At 37.8% G+C, this 20,877-nt stretch overlaps 1 protein-coding gene across 5 annotated transcripts in view; it reads right to left on the minus strand.

Moving 5' to 3' along the window:
* The window catches only part of COL24A1 (collagen type XXIV alpha 1 chain), a 392,145-nt gene that overhangs the window by 98,447 nt on the left and 272,821 nt on the right, over nt 1-20,877 (minus strand). For all 5 annotated transcript variants that reach the window (XM_069596518.1, XM_069596489.1, XM_069596509.1 and 2 more), the window contains 5 exons: nt 18,128-18,181; nt 13,545-13,598; nt 12,970-13,023; nt 11,622-11,675; nt 11,352-11,459 (listed from right to left, as the gene is read on the minus strand). In XM_069596518.1, the coding sequence (XP_069452619.1) occupies nt 11,352-11,459; nt 11,622-11,675; nt 12,970-13,023; nt 13,545-13,598; nt 18,128-18,181 (324 nt within the window). The remainder of the gene's footprint in view (nt 1-11,351; nt 11,460-11,621; nt 11,676-12,969; nt 13,024-13,544; nt 13,599-18,127; nt 18,182-20,877) is intronic.

Consider the following 20,877-nt stretch of genomic DNA (forward strand, 5'->3'; position numbering starts at 1 on the left):
TCTAACAGCCTGTTTCCTGTTATATAGCAGGGGTATATTAATACTTCTTCAGAGTTACTAAGATTGAATGAGAAAGGACTAGACTTATACTTGAAGAGCTCAAGAAATGTCAGTTCTCATTAATTTCTGTTGCCTTTTCAAAGGGTATTATGTAATAATTAACTATATATAAAAGATTATTAATAAAAGGTATAATAAACACCCAAGTGTTTACCACCCACTTTAAGAAATAGAAGCTACACACACACACATTCACAAATACACACAAGACTGAAGTCCCATATATGCACTTATATTTGCAAACATATCACCTTCTCTCCTCACTCAGGTGCAACCATTGTCTTCAATTTATCATCCCCGTGCATTTATTTACACGTTTACTCCATTTGTATATATTCCCAAGCATTATATGCTTATTTTGTGTCTTTTGAAACTTTCAATAAGCAGTATCATACTTTATATATTCTTTTGAAAATTTTTTTAGAACAATATTTTGTTTTTGAAATTATTTAGTGTCTCTACTCTACTTACATTTTGTAGTGCTGGTGGTTGTGGTTTAGTCACTAAGTTGTGTCCGACTCTTGTGACCCTATGGACTGTAGCCTGCTAGGCTCCTCTGTCCATAGGATTTCCTAGGCAAGAATGCTGGAGTGGGTTGCCATTTCCATCTCCAGGGGATCTTCCAGACCCAGGGATCAAACCTGGGTCTCCCACATTCCAGATTCTTTACCTACTGAGCTACAACATTAAATAGTAGGATTCCACTTTGTAATCAAACCACAATTAACTCGGCCATTTCCCTAGTGATGAGCTTTTGGTAGTTTTTGTTTGTTTGTTTGTTTTTTATGCTACAAACAGTCCTTCAATAAACACTCTTGCACCTACCTCTATATACCTACATCAAGAGTTTTTTGGGTGAGGGTGTATACTCTGGAATTGAATTCCTTGCAGGATACAGGTACCTTTCAGTACATAAGATTTTGGCAACTTGTTCTCCAGAGTTTTAGCCTATTTACATCCTCAAAAGCAACATTTAAGAGTTCCAGTTACTCCATATCTTACATGTTTGGTACTATCAGACTTAAAATTTGTCCATCTCAAGGGAGCAAAATGATATATTATTAGGGATTTAAATTCACATAGTCCTGATTATAAAGGAAGATGAATCTCTCTTCATACAGTAATTCAGCATTTATATGTGAATCACTAGTTCCCATCTTTTGTCCAGTATTCTAGATCCAAGGCCTCTTCATCCTTGCCACCACTGCAAACACAGAGTCAGTATTAGGAAGTAAGGAAAGAGGGAGGTGGAAGACTGATACATCTGAGACTAAGCATCATAAGAGTCTGAGCTTTATCCAAAGAGACTACTAAATTATAGGAACAGATTAAGCTTTTAACTGAATTGGATGCAAAAGTTTCCTTTCTTTCTCCTTCAATTCCCCAACCACTCCTCACCAATCTAAATTAGGGCTTGTGAGGAAAACTAGATTAGCCAGAAATAAATGTTATATTTGCACATGTCAAAGTGCCAATCTGTAACCCTGTTACACACTTAATTGTAATGAGCAACAACTCAGTTGCTCACCTAAAAATCAGATTTATTCTTTATTATGCTTTCCCTCTTTCTCAACATCCAAACCATGAGCAAATCCAGTCAACTATATCTCCAAGATGTCTTGAATCTGGTTAGTATTTACTGTCTCTATTGCTCCCCTGCATTCCAAGTCACTCTATCATTTTTTCGTCTACATGACCGCCACAGCCTTCTAAGTAATTTGGTCCATGTTTACCCTTATATTCCATTTCTTCAGAGTAAACCAAATGATCATGAACAATTTTAATCAAACATCTCTCCTTATGTAAAACCTTCCAAATGGCTCCCCAGCGCAATCAGAATAATCTTCAAACCGCTTATCATGGTCTATAGTCCCCTATGTGATCTGCCACCTCACATTTCTCCGACATCATGTTTTCCAGTTATTTACTACTTGGACCCTTCCTTTTTAAAAATAGGGCATTTAATAAATACCCTTTCTATCTTGGGGCATTTGCATTAGATGTTTCCTCTGCCTAGAATGCTCCTTTTCAGATAGCCACATGGTTGGCTCCTTTTTATCTTTAGGCATCTAGCTCAATGTAACTTCAGGTGGTCCTTCTGTGACCATCCCAATTAAAGTAGCCCCTTTATCAGGGCATTCAAAATCCCATTACCATGGTTTATTTTCCTCATAGGAAATAACTATCAGAAATTATTATTCTTGTTCACACTGTCCTTCTACACTGCATGTTCCATGACAGCAGAGATCTTATCTGTTTTGTTCATTGTTGTAACAGTGTCCAGAACTGTGTCTCATATATAATTGATGCTTAATAAATACTTAATAAATGAATGATAGAATACATGCCCATGTACTTTGGCCACCTCATGCGAAAGGTTGACTTATTGGAAAAGACTCTGATGCTGGGAGGGATTGGGGGCAGGGAGAAAAGGGGACGACAGAGGATGAGATGGCTGGATGGCATCATGGACTCGATGGACTTGAGTGTGAGTGAACTCCGGAAGTTGGTGATAGACAGGGAGGCCTGACGTGCTGCAATTCATGGGGTCGCAAAGAGTCAGACACGGCTGAGCGACTGAATTGAACTGAACTAAATCAGACAGTAGCTGGTCTACTAGATATCTACTTGTAAATAAATAACACCTTAAAAAATTTACTATCTGCTGGAATTAAAACCAAAATTCATGAGTAAAAGGCAAAGGATAGTGACATTGTTTTACTTTTTAGCTTCTAGGAAATAGAACAAATGGAAATAAATCTTCTGCACAGTAAACTTTCAAACATATCTGAAGAGCTCATTACATGTGAGAAAAGACATTGCCCATTCTATATTGTATTTTCTTCTGTCATTATAATCAGAAAGATCTCTCCTGGTTCTTTCATTCACTTTTTTTCTATTTAAAGATAGCTTGTTTCTCTTTTGGGGGAGTGGCGGTGGTAAACTTCCACTGATATTAGGCTGGTTTATGTTTGTGTTTGTTCTGAAATGCATCAGTGATAATTTTCTCCAAAATGTTGGCTTTTAAAAGTTTACATGACCCACTACAACCTATTTGTGTATTTAGAGACTTGCAGGGCAGAGTAGAAAAAAGCAATCACTTCTCAATGTGCATGTTTTAATAGACTTCTTCAATGATTACACAAATAAGAATGCTTTTAAACAAATGTCATGTTGACAGAGAATAGCTGCCTTGATGTTCAGCCTACTTACACCACAGAGAACAGATTTGGGATTCCCTACTGATTTAACTTTGTGAGAGTAGCTGTAGTCTCAGAAGCAACACATCACATCCATTTTAAAAAACAATGGTTTTTGAGATATAATTCACATACCATATTATGAAACTATTTAAAGGAGTGACCCCCAATCATTCTGGCACCAGGGACTGGTTTCATGGAGGACAATTTTTCCATGGATGGGGGAGATAAGTATGGTTTCAGGATGATTTAAGTACATTACATTTATTATGTCATCTCTGATCTGACAGGAGGCAGAGCTCACATAGTAATGAGAATGGTTGTAAATATAGATGAAGCTCTGCTTGCTCACCGTCTGTGTGGCCTGGTTCCTAATAGGTCCTGGACCAGTATCGGTCCACGGCCTGGGGGATGGGGGCTCCTGATTTGCAGTGTATGATTCAATGGTTTTTATAGTGTTGTGCAACCATCACCATAATTTTAGAATCAATTTCCACCACCCCATAAAGAATCCTGTACCCACTGGCAGTGATTTCCAGTTTCCTCCCAAGCCCCAGCCTTAGGCAACCCTAATTCACTGTCTCTAGAGATCTGCCTATTTGGGATATTACCTGTATTATGTGGTCTCTTATGGCTGACTGCTAGGCATAATGCTTTCAAAGTTCATCAAGGTTGTAGCATGAATCAATATTTTTTTTTGCATGGATCAGTATATCTTTTATTGCCAAATAATATTCCATTGTATGAACATACTACATTAATTAATAAGCATTTATTAATTGATGACCATTTTGTGTTATTTCTTTTTGGCTATCATAAATAATGCTGCTATGAGCATTCATGTAAAAATTTTTGTTTGAATTCTGTTTTCAGTTCTTTTGGGTATATGCCAAGAACTGATGGGTCATATGGTAACTCTGTTTTTAACATTTTGAGAAACTGCCAAATTGATTTACAAAGTAGCTACACCATTTTGCATCCAACCAATGATATATGAGTTCCAATTTCTTTACATTCTCATCAACACTTATTATTTTCTGTTTTTTTTTTCCTCTAGTGGATGTGAAGTGGTATCTCATTGTGGCTTTATTTGCATTTTCCTAATAGTTAATGATGTTGAGTATCTTTCATGTGCTTATTTGCCAACTATATGTATGTTCTTTGGAGAAATATCTGTTTAAAGACTTTTTACTTTTCAACTGAATATCTTTTTATTATTGAGTTGTAAGAGTTCTTCATATATTTTTGGATACTAGTCCCTTATCACATACAATTTACAAATATTTTATCTCATTCTATGGTGTCTTTTCACTTTCTTGATGGTGTTCTTTGAAGTTCTAAAACTTTTCACTTTAATGCAGTCCAATATATCTGTTTTTCTTTGTTTTTTGTAATTTTGGTGTTATCTAAGAAGGCTTTGCATAACCCAAGGTCAAGAAGATTTCCTTCTATGTTGTCCTCCAAGACATTTATAGTTTTAGCTCTTAAATTTAGATCTATGACCCAGATTGAGTTAATTTTGTGTGTAGCATAAGGAAAGATCTAAATTAATTCTTTAGTGTGTGGGTATCCAGTAGTTTTAGCAACATTTGTGGAAAAGATAATTCTTTCCCTCATTAAATTTTCTCAGTACATCACATGCTTTTGTAATTCAAATTTATCTTGTTTATTTTTTTTCCCTGGAAATTAATTCATCCCTTGAGATAACCAATAACACTAGACATTGTTAAAATAAGTTTGGAAATTACAGAGAATGTTCCCATTAGAGACTATATTTTTCTTCTGCTTAAAACCTTTCAGTGGCTTCTTACTATATTTTAAATAAGCCCCAATTTTTTTACTGTGGTTTAAAATCTCCTTCATGATTTGCTACCTATTTCCTCAAGCTCATCTCAAACAACTTTTCACTATTCACTCTGCTGTAACAAACTCCTTTTAGTTTTCCAAAAATACCGAGATCATTCTTACTTCCCCATCTTGGTCCTTGGTATTCCATTGCTATTTGACCTACCTTGAAGGGTTTCTCAAAGTTCTTTCATTCACTGGCTCCTCTTCACTCTTCAGGTCTCAGTTCAATCCTCCCCTATCTAGAGAAGCCTTTCCTCAATGCCTTAGTGTAAACAGCTTCTCTTCTCTTAACTAGTTGGCTTTCCCTTCCCTTAACCCATTGTCCTTTATCATCATCCTGTTTATCTTCATCACTACATTAACCACCACCTGCAGTGATCTTGCCTACTCAGTCTTCTCCATGATACCGTCAAATCTGAGATCAGGAACCTCTCTCATCTTGTTCCCCTTGGTATTTCCAAAGTTTAGCAGAGTTCTTGGCTCATCCAAGGAACTCATAAACTTCACTGAATTAGTGAATGGAAAAATTTTAGAGTCACAGTTTGTAAAGCTAACAAAAATTTAGAAACTATATAAAAATTCAGAAAATTAAAAAAAATTTTAATTTCTAAAAATTTAGAAAATTTTTACAGAGTCACAGTTTGTAAAGCTAACAAATATTTAGAAACATCCAAGCTAACTTTTTTTAAGGCTATGTAACCTTTTCTTCTCAAAAAACCCCTGAATAGAAGCTAATATGTTAACCAGACATGGAAGAATCTTCTCTGATTCAAGCAGATAAAGAATAAACAAAGTCCTTCCAGTTCAGCATCCTCCTTGACACAATCATCATAGGAGTTCTGCAGAGCTTGAACCCTGTTATTATGTGTAATGTGTAAACTGAGAAGCCAAAGAACGACTCTCTCAAGAATGTACAGCACTTAAGTGATATGGTTCTTTCTATTGTGTGTTGCTTTACAACACAATGGTTCAGAACACGCAAGTCTAAAACCAGAGTTATATGAATCATTCAGAAGATAAGGATTTAGATAACGTTTTACTCCTTAATGCCACTGACTTCAGATTCCTAAAGTGATTACTTTTCAGGGTTTCCAAGGAAATTGTCTTAGAAACAAGGGTCATGTATACCTCATTCTTTTCTAACTATTTCTAACTAAATATTTCTAACTATTCCTCTCGTCTTTTTGACTTCACTTTTAAGATTCTACTGGAAACGCTTCTTTGAAAAGTATGCATTATTTAATTTCAGATTCTCTTAAGATATTCACTTCTACCTAATATCATACCACCCTACACAGATGGGAAAATTAAACTTCAATAAATCCAACCAAGTTTTCTTGCAAAGGAATAAAACAAGATAATTTCATTTATACCTACTCAGCTTTAGAGTATATAGCTTCACATCTGTTTAGATCATAAATACCAGGGCAATACACTTTTTAAGAAATGAATTATGGCAGATGTTTCTTCACAGAAGCTTTCAAGCTCTTTTTCTCATGCAGAGTTATGCATTTAGACAACTGAATTGTCTATTTTAGAGTAGATTTCAAGCATGAAATACAATATGTTTTCCTTTGTTCAAAGAGCTTACATCTTGGATTTGGGAATTTGTTACCGATGTTTCCCTTGCCTTATTTTTCTATCCAGATTTCATTTTCCAATCTTTTAGAAAGTAAAAAGAACATCTCGTTACTTGAAGAAAATTAATTTCTTTTTTCACTCTCTTTCTTATTTTTTTAAAGAATTTTTAAGGTAGCATCTTTGTGACATTGCCTAAGGAAGAATTATTTTGAAGTGCAAAAATAAATTGAACATCAGGCTGCCTGATTAAGCAATAGCTCCTTGGATCATAAAATTCTTTTGAAAAAATACGCCATGGTATTTTTATTGAGCTTATGAGCTAAAAGGCATTTAAAATTCCAAGAAGAACAACAAAAAGAATAAAAAAGAAATGCACATGTGTTGTTACTAAAAAAGGCACCAAAGATGTGTACAAGGCAGGATTATTCCTGGGAAAAGTTATGAAGCAGATGAAGTCTGTGTTTATCATTTTTCCATGTCTTGTTTTGAGCCCCTTTTTCATCTCTGTTCTGCCCATCACCATTTGTCATGCTGCATCATCCCTCTGGGATTCCTGGCTGTGTTGACCTATGGCATGATTAGACCTTTCTTTTTGTTAGTCCTGTGTCCTGCTGCCCTCCCCACCACCATTCCAAATAACTTTAGTATTTTCTTAGGGAATTAGGCCAGTTGTCTGAAAAAAAAAATCTATGCTAAAATATTAATAATTATTAATGACTTCCTTATATAAAAACAAATTTGAGAAAACTTCTCAGGAAGATAACCACATTTACTCAGTACTTCTTATTTGGCTTCTCTTTGGGTCCAGTCCTGATGAATCCTCTAAAAAAATTAAAACTATCAAGAATCCTAGAAACCCAAGTCTCAAGAAGTATGGCTTGGAACCTAAGGGTGAGGCTGAAGCAGGTTCTTGAATCACAGAGACAGAATAGCCACATTAGAAGCTGAAGGAAAGGTTTCATTTGGGTTGCACTGTCTTTTCCCCAGGCCAACATAGCATTGCAGAGTGAACCCATTTGATCTATAGCTTCTCCTGTAGGGAAAAAGAGAACCCAAAGTGGATATTCAGCCCATCTACTGTTGCAAGATGTTTCCAGAGTTGCCCAGTCAGGTCTGCATGAGGATCATTTGGGGAACTTGAGGTCCTGACAACTGGGGAAAAGATAAAAGATGGGCAAAGCGGCAAGACTTACAGTAACCAGCACTAAAGCATTATTGGACTCCATCTCTGCTTGTAGCAGCACCTGAACAGAGACCCCAGCCAGTGGTCTGCCTATCTGTGGAACTTAGCTGGTGGCATTGTCTGATCAGGGAGCTTGGCTGAAGTTCTGCATGATTTGGAAAGTGAAAGTGAAAATCATTCAGTCGTGTCCGACTCTTTGCGACCCCATGGACTGCAGCAAGCCAGGCCTCCCTGTCTGTCACCAACTTCAGGAGTTTACCCAAACTTGTGTTCATTGAGTCGGTGATGCCATCCAACCATCTCATCTTCTATCATCCCCTTCTCCTCCTTCCCTCAATCTTTCCCAGCATCAGGGTCTTTTCTAATGAGTCAGCTCTTTGCATCAGGTGGCCAAAGTATTGGAGTTTCAGCTTCAACATTAGTCCTTCCAGTGAACACTCAGGACTGATTTCCTTTAGGATGGACTGGTTGGATCTCCTTGCAGTCCAAGGGACTCTCCAAGAGTCTTCTCCAACACCACAGTTCAAAAGCATCAATTCTGTGCTCAGCTTTCTTTATAGTCCAACTCTCACATCCATACATGACTACTGGAAAAACCATAGCCTTCACTAGACGGACCTTTGTTGGCAAAGTAATGGATTATATAGTCCATGAAATTCTCCAGGCCAGAATAATGGACTGGTGTGTGTCCCCAGTCAAATGTTCATCCCTGCTCTTGAGCCTGTTATATGGCCCTGCCTGGGCAGGTGAGTAATTCTACAACACTGCTCAATAGCTAAGCATGGGCTCCCATCCTTCTTGACCAGAAAGCCTCGTCTGAGAACTTAGGCAGCTGTAGAGTCCATACTACAGCCTTGCTCAGGCAGGGAGCCAAGCCAGCAGAGCAGGGACTCTGAACAGTGTCCTGGGCAGGCTTGGAGTCCAGTCTAAGTTAAATACTTCCCAGCTGTGGGTCCAGCTAACAGCCCTATTCAGCAGCAGTTTCATCTACAGCCTGTCCAACTATAAAAACAGCCTGTAGCCTCACCCTGGCAATGTAACTCCATCCTACCATGGAGTATTATCTGTGAGATGTAGCTGGGGCTCCACTTAATCAGAGAGCCTGGCAAGTGACCTCATCCAACAGAGAAGCATAGCCAGTGCCCTAACTGATCACAAAGCAACTCTGTTCAAACCTGGGGCACAGCCTGTAGCTCCATTCAACTGTGGAGCCATGTTTGCAGTTCTGCGTGAATATGGGGCTCTACCAGGGCCACATCCAGTTAGAGAGTATAACATGAGGCCTTGCCTAATTGCAGGATCCAACAAGTGCTACTGTCTTTCCAGGGAACATAGCCTAGATCATACCCTACCAGAGGTAACTTCAGAAGCCAGCTAATGGCCCCATCTGACCATGGAACCCAGCCAGCATACCTACCCCACCAGGGTGCCTATTTAGTGGCCCCACTACTATGTGGAGACTAGCCAGGTGGCCAACCCAACTGCAGAGACCAGCCAGTGGAAACTCTCCTGTTGCCTCACAATATGGGTAGGGACCTCACTAACCTGGAGATCTCAGTAGCAAGCTGTGCCTGCCGACAAACACTATAAGCAAACCCATCCAGTTCCCTCAAGCAAAGAGACTGGTGAAGGTCTTTCTCTGCCAAAACAAACCTATAAAATCTGGAAGAGGAGATCACTCACTCAAACGTGCAAACATCAATGCAAGGATATTATGATCATAAAAAAAAAAGATAAACATAATAAAATCAAAAGAAACATAAAGTACTTCAATAATTGAAATGGAGTCTGTGAACTGTCTAATAAAGAATTGAGAAGAGTGTGTTAGTTGTGCCTGACTCTTTGTGACCCCATGGACTGTAACCCTCCCAGCTCCTCTGTCCATGGAATTCTCCAGGGAAGAATTGTTGTAGTTTAGCTGCTAAGTTGTGTTCAACTCTTTGCAACCCCATGGACTGCAACACACCAGGTGAGACTATTCCTCTTAGAAAAGCGCAGTGAACTTCAAAAATACATAGACAGATAACTAAATGAAATTAGGAAAACAATGCATCAGAAGTTCAACAAAGAAATCATGAGAATAAACAAAACAAAAATCTTAGAGATAAATACCATGACTGAACTGAAGAATTCAACAGTTTCAACAGCAGATCTGACCAAGCAGAAGAATCAATGAACTCAAAGATAAGTGATTTTCAATCATCCCAAAGAGAAAAAAGAAAAAAGACTAGGATGCTTTATGGGAAAGCATCAAGTAGGACAGTATTGTGCAAATACCAGGAGAATAAAAAAAGAAAAGAGCAGAAAGAATATTTAAAGATATAATGACTGACAACATCCCAAACTTGCGGAGAGAAATAGTTGTCCAGATTTTTGAGACTCAAAGGATCCCAAATAGGTTGAATCCAAAAAGGGCTACTTTGAGACACATTATAGTCAACACTCAGTACCTGCAGGTTTCACAACTGCAGAGTCAAACAACCAAAATATTAATAATATCAATACTTTTATTAATATTATCAAAATATTCAATAAAATATTTTTTAAAAAACCCAGAAAGTTCTAAAACTTAAATTTGCCATGCAATGGCAATGGTTTACATAGCATCTATACTATATTTACAACATATTTGCATAGTATTTATTTTAATAGGTATATAAGTAATCTAGAGGTGATTTAAAGTATACAGGAGAATGTAGGTAAGTTATATGCAAATACTATGCCATTTTATGTAAGGGACTCAAGCATCTGCAGAGTTTGGTATCTGTGGCAGTCCTGGAACCAATCTCCCATGGAAACTGAGGGATGACTGTAATTATACCATCAAAGCAAAGAGAGAACTTTAAAAGTAGCAAGAGAAATGTGACTCATCACATATAACAACCCAAATAACACTATAAGTAGGTTTCTCAGTACATATTTTACAGACTGGAAGTGAATGAGATAACATCTTTAAAATATGGGAAGAAAAATGAAACCCTCTTAATGAAGAACACTATACCCAGAACTGTCCTTCAGGAATAAAGGAGTGATAAAGAGTTGCCCAAACAACCCCAAGCTGAAGAGTTCATCACCGCTAAACCTGCCTTACAAAAAAATGTTAAAGGGCATTCTTGAAGCTGAAATTCAACAATGTACCATTGTAATCATTTAGCAATATTTATGTATATCAAATCAACATGTCATGTACTATAAACTTATATATGTCAATTATATCTCAAAGTGAGAGAAAAAATTAAGAAGTTCAATAGCCTGTGTGACATATGGGAAAAGTATCTTTTTTCCTTGGCTGTTAGGAAGGCTGATAATCAGTGTCCGGTTTGTCCCTCACTCAAGCCATAATTCTACACCTTCAAACACCAAATGGACATATAAGGGGGTCAAGAATGTGTGTATATGATTCACACGTGTGTGTGTGTGTGTGTGTGTGTGTGTGTAGAAGGCTGAGTTCACTGAGTATTGGACCCAGAGGTACTCACCGGAGGGCCCATCAGACCTGGTCCACCCAAAGGCCCTGTGGTCCCTGGTAAGCCTGTCTCTCCTTTTTCTCCATCCTCTCCAGGAAGTCCCCTTCCTCCTGGGTTCCCCTATAACCCAGAAAAAAATTTTAAGAAAAAGAAAGTAGTGAAATAATTATACCATGCAATAAGGAGATTTTTGCTGGCTCACAGAAAATTAAGTACAATATAATATTTTAAAGATTTCTCAAAAACATCTACCTTAATCATAATGTTAAAAGCATAATTTACCTTCAATCCATCTTTACCCTGGAGACCTTCTTCTCCAGGAGCTCCTGGTTCACCCTATTTGGCAGCAGAAAATAATATCTATTATGTTGTTAAATCATTTATCCTAATTTTTATTTTTTGCTCCTCGTATCCATAGACATAGCAGTTTTATGAACATTTATTCCTAGTTCGACTTTATCTATAAGGAGTACCTGACAATACAATAAACATGATTTAATTTGCCTGGAATAACTCTGAAGATGATGTAAAGAGTTATAGCACTGTAAATTCAAATAAGAGGGTCCTGGAATATTAACAACTTTAAGATAATTAAGGGTAATATATATTCATTTGGTAGCTTAGGAAACAGACACCTACATCTACATTTCTTAAAGACTGTAAATACTGAATCTCATAAAATTGTAGTAGCTTGCTTTTCTGAATTTACATGGATTAATACAACTTAATTCAGTTGAAATCAGTGTACCAGATTTTGAGGTCTGTGTTTTCTCTCTTACACAGGAGAAGCAACATTCAGAGCAAGCCCTGGTATATTTGGAAGCTGTCTTCCTAGCTTAGAGCTTGCAGAAGTAAATGTAGAGCTACGCTTTATGAAGTGATTAAAGAAGTGCTAATTCTCCAGCCACCTGAACCATTTAAAAATTAATTAATCAGTCTCTTCACAGCTGCCCATTGCTCCCACTGCTGATACTTCCATTACCCTCACCTCATACTGTCTGTGCCCCTGAAAAAAAGAGGAAAAATGAACAAGAAAGGAATTGGATGCCAAAAACATCTCCCAACTTTACCTCTTAGTAAAAAAGAAAACAAAGAAAGTCTCTTAAAATTATCTTGGCCCCTATTATCTTGGGAAAAACCTTACCACAGCTTAAATGAACCACTGTCTATATTAGAATGTAAGCTATCTCATTATAATTATCTAGTTATTTCTTTGAAACTTATTAACTTTGCATGCCTTTAGTTTTTTGTTTTTTCTAAACACAAATTATGTTTCAATGTCTTATCTGTCTTGCTAGGTCAAGAAATAGCATGAGAGCTGATCCTTAGTATTTGTGCATTTCTTCTTCATGCTAACATCAGTGACATGCACAGTGACCCCACGCATTTGGCAAGGACTCTGCTGAGTACACCTGATTCTGCGAAAAGAATGTGTGAGGTTAGGGCTCTCAGTGCTATTAAATAATAATGTGAAGAGCTTAGCATGCAGCTTTTCAAATTATAAAATAAAGACAAACATTCTAGAATAGAAGAGAAGTTTCCTATACAGTCATTTAAGTCTTTACACTGAGTTTTCAATCTCTAAGATAGGTGGGCCAGTGCATCAAAACGGTTTCTAGTAGGCACTTACCCGTAACCCTGGCTCCCCAGCAGCTCCAACACTGCCCACAGGTCCAACATCTCCCTGAAGAAACAAAGGGGAAGATGAAACTCCTTTCTATTAAAACTGCATGTCTAATAATTATGGAGGGCATATTATGAAGATAGGGGTTCCAAAACAATGTTCGTTCCTTTTCTTCAGATTATTTATAATAATTTTGCTTTTTCATTTGTGCTCATGCATGCTCAGTCCCTTTGGTCATGTCCGACTCTCCGTGATCCCATGGACTGCAGTCTGCCAGGCTCCTGTGTCCATGGGATTCTCCAGGCAAGGATCTTGGAGTGGGTTGCCATTTCCTTCTCCATTTCATTTGTATTCCTTCTCATATATACATGTGTGTGTATATACACACACACACACACACATATATATGCATACATATAGATGAGTAAATAATATTTTTGACTCATTTGAGAACACTTTCTATTTTTATCTACTATTCTTTACCTGCTTCCAAGATGGTGGGTGTTCACCAAAATATGGGAAACATAGTGGTCAGTTGTGAAAGGTTTGAGAGCCTCTCCTTGACTGCTAAGGGATGTTACCTTTGTGCCTGGCTCGCCTTGCAGACCAGATTCCCCTTCAGTGCCTGGTGGTCCCTAGAAGAGAATGATTTGGCACACTGTTTGTGCACATTCCTTCACCGATACAAAGTCAGTAACAACCTCCTAAGAAGATGGTAGTAATCTTCAGCCCAAGGATGGAATGTCTGTATCCAGCAAAGGATTCTTGTTGTCCCTTTATAAACTTCATGGCATAAGACAAGATAATTTCTGGGACTTTGAAGAGTTCAAGTGCTGAAACAGTATCACCAGAAATCAGGACTTCTTAGACCAGTTTCTCCTAATCCTTCCTCTTACCCTTTAATCTTTGGTTGTGAAAACCACTTCCCATTTCCTCTCTAATTTCTACCTTCATATCCTTATTAGTCTCTATGTTTTTCACTTTGTATTCTTCCCTCCATTTATTTTCATCCCTCTTGGAATTTACTTCCTGAAAAAAAATTCACTTTCTTTACTGGTTTTATAAAACATATCACACAAAGAAGATATGAATTACATATATACATATGTATGGCATTGTTTTCCCATTCTCCTTTCACAGGTGGGTTCATTGGGAAGCTTTTGATTGAAGCTTTTATCTTGAAAACATGTAATTTGTAATCTCTAGTTATTTATAAGCGTGGTGCTCCTGTAATTACTGTTGTATTTTTGTCTCTTGGAGATATTTATCTTGTTTTTGAGCATACTGTGCATGCCTCTGCTTTCTCTTCTTCCTCACTCTTTTTCTTCTCTTTTCTCTCAGTCTGTCTGTATTTGTATGTATGTGTACTTATATACACAATTATGAACACATACATATGCATTCTATATCCCCATATTTTCAGAGAACAGGGGTGGTTTAAAGCATTAACCTATGATACTAATACAGTTTGATCAGAAGTTTCCTGCTTGCTTTTTGTCTTCTAGGAATTCCCTCAACAGTTCTGATCCATGGGTGATAAACCTCCTTATAATTATTAGAGATTAAAATGTCTCTTATGCTGTTATAGTATTTTAGAGGAGAAGTTGTTTTCTATCTTGACTCAGCTTCCACAATCCATATTCACTTTGCTTTTTTGAAAATGAAAGCTATAGTGCACAATAGTACAGATGAAGTTATAATGAACTGCCCCCGACCCACTCCTCAGAGGCAACTACTTTACAAAACAATTTTTCCTTTTAGTTTTCCTAATAATCAAGAAATATTCCCCTACTTATTGATGTATTACCTTGCTAAAAGATTAGTTCCCTTAAAACTCTCTTCCTTTTACCATAATTTCACCAATTTTTGGAATAATTATATTATTTAAAATTTTCCACTGGTTACCTTTGTGACTTTACTGTTACAAGAGACAGTGTATTACAGAACTTAAGAGGAAGGACCATGAAGTGAGACTGCCCGAGCTTCTGCTCTGCTTCAGAAATTATAGGATTTAATATTCTATCCTAAGGTTAAAATTCTCTCTCAAGAGAGAATTCCAACTCTCTTCAGATTTCTTCCATATCAAAATTGCTCTTAATCTCCTAGACCTCATCTAGTCCCCAGTTTCACCCAATCTGTCAGCACGCCTTGGCTTTTTTATTCTTAGGCTAAATCCAATGGTTGATCTTCTGATCTCAGTGGTACCTCCTTTCTTATGCCAATCTTGGATTAGCACTTTGAATTGCCTTCTCTATTTCCATTCCTAGTTGAGTATCAATGGGAAAATTATACTCCTGTGCAAAGTGGCATCATTACATATTGAAAGGTATAGTGACTAAGAGACTGGGTTCCCTAAATGTGAATGTGGGCTCTGCCACTACTACTACTTATTGCTCTTGAACAAGTTGCTTAACCGTTTCATGTCTCAATTTCCTCATTTGTAGAATGAGAATAACTGTATTACCTCACTGAGTATTGTAAGAATTTATTAATATGATAAAGCACATAGATAATGCTAGGCAAATAGAAATTTCTCTGAAATTGCTACCTATTATTAACAACATCATTATTAATCTAATGCAAATTCAAAGTCTCCCACTTCAGCTTGACTTTTAGTAAGGTATACTTGCTTTTACATGTCTTTAACCACTTTCCTCAACCACTTTTTTTTTTTTTTTTTTTGGCCACACCACGGCATGTGCCATCTTTGTTTCTGACCAGGGATCAAATCCATACCCCCTGCATTGGAAGTATGAAGTCTTAACCGCTGGACTGCCAGGAAAGTTCCTTCAATCACTGTTCTGGCACATTTTCCTCAATGGATCTACTCAGTCCCTACTTTGTATCACAACAGAATCGTCTCCTACTCTGTTAAAAACAACAACAACAACAACACTTCAAGTTATGACCTATGACTTTTCTCTGCTTTCTTTAGGTTCAGAGGATGTCGTATAGTATATGTTATCAGCACTGGCTTTTGAATCAGGTTTGGATTCAAAACCAATGTCTGCTACTTGTTAACCATTTACCTTGGGCAAAGTAGCAGACTATGATGAACATTCTTCTTACTTGTCTCAGGAAAGGATATTGCCACCCATTCTGTTGCACCTAGAAATCTGGAAATAATTTTTGACTTCTCTTTTCCCTTTCCTTTTCATATCCCACAAGTATGCAGTTTCTCCAGAATTTATACAACAAACATTTCTCAAATCTGTCTCCTTCTCACATAGTTCAGACCTCTATCATTTCTTACGTAGTTCAATGCAACAACTTTTTAGAAGGTATACATGTCTGCATTCTTGACTTCTTAAATATACCCTCCTTGAGGCTGCTAAAATGATCTTCCAAAGATACACAAGACTTTATCACTGCCCAGTGCCCTTACGGTGACTTACTATAGCCCATAAGGTAAAAAAGTTTAGGGACTTCCCTGGTGGTCCAGTGGCTAGGACTCTGCACTCTCAGTGCAGGGTGCTTAGGTTCAATCTCTGGTCAGAAAACTAGATCCCTCATGCTGCAACTAAGAGCCCGCATGCCAGAACTAAAGATCCCACATGCTGCAATGAAGACCTGGCACAGCCAAATAAATATTTAGGAAAAAGATAAATGTTCAAGCCTCTTCATGAGTATGTAAGATTTTTTTATTTGACCCAATCATTTCTCTATAATTTCATCTATCCTTACTCCTTATTTTGACTTTAAGAATCTCTACTGCCTCACGTTTGCATGTTCCTCCTCATACTATGCTGTGTACCCTTATTCTCTCTTTTCATATGGTTAACTCATACTCGGGCTTCTCTGGTGGCTCATTAGTAAAGAACTCGCCTGCCAAAACAGGAGATGGGGGTTCAGGAACTGAAGAAGATCCCCTGGAGAAGGAAATGGTAACCCACTTCAGTATTCTTGCCTGGAAATTCTCAGGGACAGAGGAGCCTGGCAGGCTACAGTCAATGGGGTTGCAAAAGAGTCAAACATGACTCAGTACCTAAACAGTAAACTCATATTCATTCCTTAAAACTCATTACCCTCCCCTTATCTTAACAGAGACAAGTCTTTTCCCCCTTATTCAGTTATGACTATGTACCCACTACTGTACTCTCATAAAGTCCTGTGAATGTCTCTATCATTGGGTCTAACAGATTGAAGTATAATCATATTTTACATGATTATCTTCTGGAATAGATTATAAACTGCTAACGGAGTCAGGGATCGTATCTCAGCCACACTTGGATTTTCAGTGAATACACAGTGCATAGCAAAAAGGCATTGCATAATCATGGGATTAGAGGAGGAGAAAAGTTTTATTGGAATGTGGCTGAACAGGTCTGCAGAGGTTAGACAATGCAGAACACTGTTACACATGTTAAGTAATTGGCAATTTATTAAAGACTGAGAGCTGATAAAAAATTTCAAGGACAAGGAAGATATGACAAAAATACACTGGCAACAAATAGCTAAGGAATAATAGCAGCTGAAGAAGACATGGAATAAGGAGCATTGGCAATAGGAACACAAAGAAAATGAGAGTTGAGACACTGGTGGGAGCTTATTAAAGGGAAAGCACAGCAGATTGGACAGGATGAAAGAGGAAGAGGAGTCTGGGAAAGCTCTCAGTTTGAGGTTCCTGGACATAAGAGGCATCTTTCAGTGAGAGGAGAATAAAAAGAATAACAGTGTGAAAGTGATGGGTTTGCTTTAGACATTTTGAATTTGAGAAGTTTGTAGGCTATCTAGGTGCATATATAGAAGACAATAGGAAATCAATAATTAAAGCCAAAGGGAGAGGCCTCAGTTAGAGCTATCTAGCTGAGAGCTTATTATTCTAAAATATACCTTGAATGAGTCACTTTTCAGTATTTTTCTATAATGGAGTGAAGGGCTATCAACATTAACTCTAAATCAGTAAAGAGAAAGTTATATTTACTTTTTGTTCTGTTATTTAAATGAACTGTTAAGAGAAAGTTACATGTATAAAATTAGGCTCATAGAACAGTTATCCCTGCTTTTAATAGAACTTTAGATTTTATTTTCTGAATATTAAATAAAGTACCATAAAATTATTCTTCAAAATATATATCTAAGATATCAACTTTAGCTTTGAAAAGTCTTACAAAAAATACTGAGTACTGATGAACCAACAAGAAACAACCCCAAGAAAAATTACCTCAGCACCCATTTCTCCAGGAGGTCCAGCATCACCCTGTGGTCCTCGTGGTCCCTATATTAAAACAAAATTTAAGATGTGAGAAATAAAGTTCACTCTATATTTCAATTAATATGTGCATATAATTATATCATATGTAACAACACATAATACATTTATCAATGTATTACTTCACTCTGTATAGCGAAGTGAAGTCGTTCAATCATGTCTGACTCTTTGCGACCCCATGGACTGCAGCCTACCAGGCTCCTCCATCCATGGGATTTTCCAGGCAAGAGTACTGGAGTGGGTTGCATTTCCTTCTCCAGACCGGGATCGAACCCAGGTCTCCTGTACTGTAGACAGATGCTTTACCGTCTGAGCAACCAGGGAAGTCCCTTACTATATATAAACAAAATTAAATCTTTACTTGATTCATCTTTTTTTGTTAATAATATTAAGCTTTGTTTGCATTCAAAAGGAAAGAAAGGATGGCGCCTTTCATTTTTTCATTCCCTAAATCACTCATTCATTCAACAAACATTTAATATAGTGCCTAGGGCTTTCAGAATTATCTTATTTAATGAGTATAACAATCATGTGCATGTGTGCATGATTAGTGGTGTCAGCTCTTTGCAACCCATGATCTGTAGCCCACCAGGCTCCTCTGCCTATGGGATTTTCCAGACAAGAGTATTGAGTGGGTTGTCATTTCCTCCTCCAGAGGATATTCCCCACCCAGGGATTGAACCCATGTCTCTTGCGTCTCTTGCACTGAGCAGACTGATTCTTTACCAATTGCACTACCTGGGAACCTCCCATGATAATCATAGATCTACTTAATATTCCTGAAAAATACATGGCAGACAAAGTAGCATTTTTAAAGAAGCAAATATATGGTCTCCAACTAAATAAAAATATGCTTGAGTTTGCTATATGATACATATTATGACAGTAGTGAGTCCAGTTGAACAATTCTTCTATTTCATATGAATAACTGTAACAATGTTTACATGGGATAATCACTAGGCTGCAATAAAATGCATGTGGGACATTTATGGAGATCTTTTCCCCTGTAATACTTAATAGTAAATATAAGTAAATAAACACTAAATTATTAGTGTGTGAAGCCATTTCAGTTCAGTTCAGTTGCTCAGTCGTGTCTGACTCTCTGCGATCCCATGAATTGCAGCACACCAGGCCTCCCTGTCCATCACCATCTCACGGAGTTCACTTAGACTGACGTCCATCGAGTCAGTGATGCCATCCAGCCATCTCATCCTCTGTCGTCCCCTGCTCCTCCTGCCCCCAATCCCTCCCACCATCAGAGTTTTTTCCAATGAGTCAACTCTTCACATGAGGTGGCCAAAGTACTGGAGTTTCAGCTTTAGCATCATTCCTTCCAAAGAACACCCAGGACTTATCTCCTTTAGAATGGACTGGTTGGATCTCCTTGCAGTCCAAGGGACTCTCAAGAGTCTTCTCCAACACCACAGTTCAAAGCATCAATTCTTCGGTGCTCAGCCTTCTTCACAGTCCAACTCTCACATCCATATATGACCACAGGAAAAACCATAGCCTTGACTAGATGGACCTTAGTCGGCAAAGTAATGTCTCTGCTTTTGAATATACTATCTAGGTTGGTCATAACTTTCCTTCCAAGGAGTAAGCGTCTTTTAATTTCATGGCTGCAGTCACCACCTGCAGTGATTTTGGAGCTCCAAAAAATGAAGTCTGACACTGTTTCCACTGTTTCCCCATCTATTTCCCAGGAAGTGATGGGACCAGATGCCATGAGTCAACTTTTTCACTCTCCACTTTCACTTTCATCAAGAGGCTTTTTAGTTCCTCTTCACTTTCTGCCATAAGGGTGGCATATCTGAGGTCATTGATATTTCTCCCGGCAATCTTGATTCCAGCTTGTGATTCCTCCAGTCCAGCATTTCTCATGATGTACTCTGCATTGAAGTTAAATAAGCAGGGTGACAATATACAGCCTTGACAGACTCCTTTTCCTATTTGGAACCAGTCTGTTGTTCCATGTCCAGTTCTAGCTGTTGCTTCCTGACCTGCATACAGATTTCTCAAGAGGCAGGTCAGGTGGTCTGGTGTTCCCATCTCTTTCAGAATTTTCCACAGTTTCTTGTGATCCACACAGTCAAAGGCTTTGGCATAGTCAATAAAGCAGAAATAGATGTTTTTCTGGAACTCTCTTGCTTTTTCCACAATCCAGCGGATGTTGGCAATTTGATCTCTGATTCCTCTGCCTTTTCTAAAACCAGCTTGAACATCAAGAAGTTCATGGTTCACGTATTGCTGAAGCCTAGCTTGGAGAATTTTGAGCATTACTTTACTAGCATGTGAGATGAGTGCAATTGTGCAGTAATCTGAGCATTCTTTGGCATTGCCTTTCCTTGAATTGGAATGAAAACTGACCTTTTCCAGTCCTATCTAAAATTACTTTAGATAGATTAACACTTGTTCAGTAAATATTAGTCACTCAGTTGTGTCTGACTCTTTGCAACCCCATGGACTGTAGCCCTCCAGGCTCCTCTCTCCATGGGATTACCCAGGGAAGAATAGAGAGGGGTGCAATTTCCTTCTCCAGAACACTTAATGCTATGTTTCCAGCCACCAAAAGAAGGTGTTTGCAGTTTTTGGTCTTTCTGAAAGATAGTACAAAGAAGATGATTTTTAGATTCAGAAAATTATAAGATATTAAAATTTTATGAGCTTATGCTGCTGCTAAGTCGCTTCAGTCGTGTCCGACT

Source organism: Ovis canadensis, chromosome 1 (assembly GCF_042477335.2).
Source record: "Ovis canadensis isolate MfBH-ARS-UI-01 breed Bighorn chromosome 1, ARS-UI_OviCan_v2, whole genome shotgun sequence".
Taxonomy (NCBI): domain Eukaryota; kingdom Metazoa; phylum Chordata; class Mammalia; order Artiodactyla; family Bovidae; genus Ovis; species Ovis canadensis.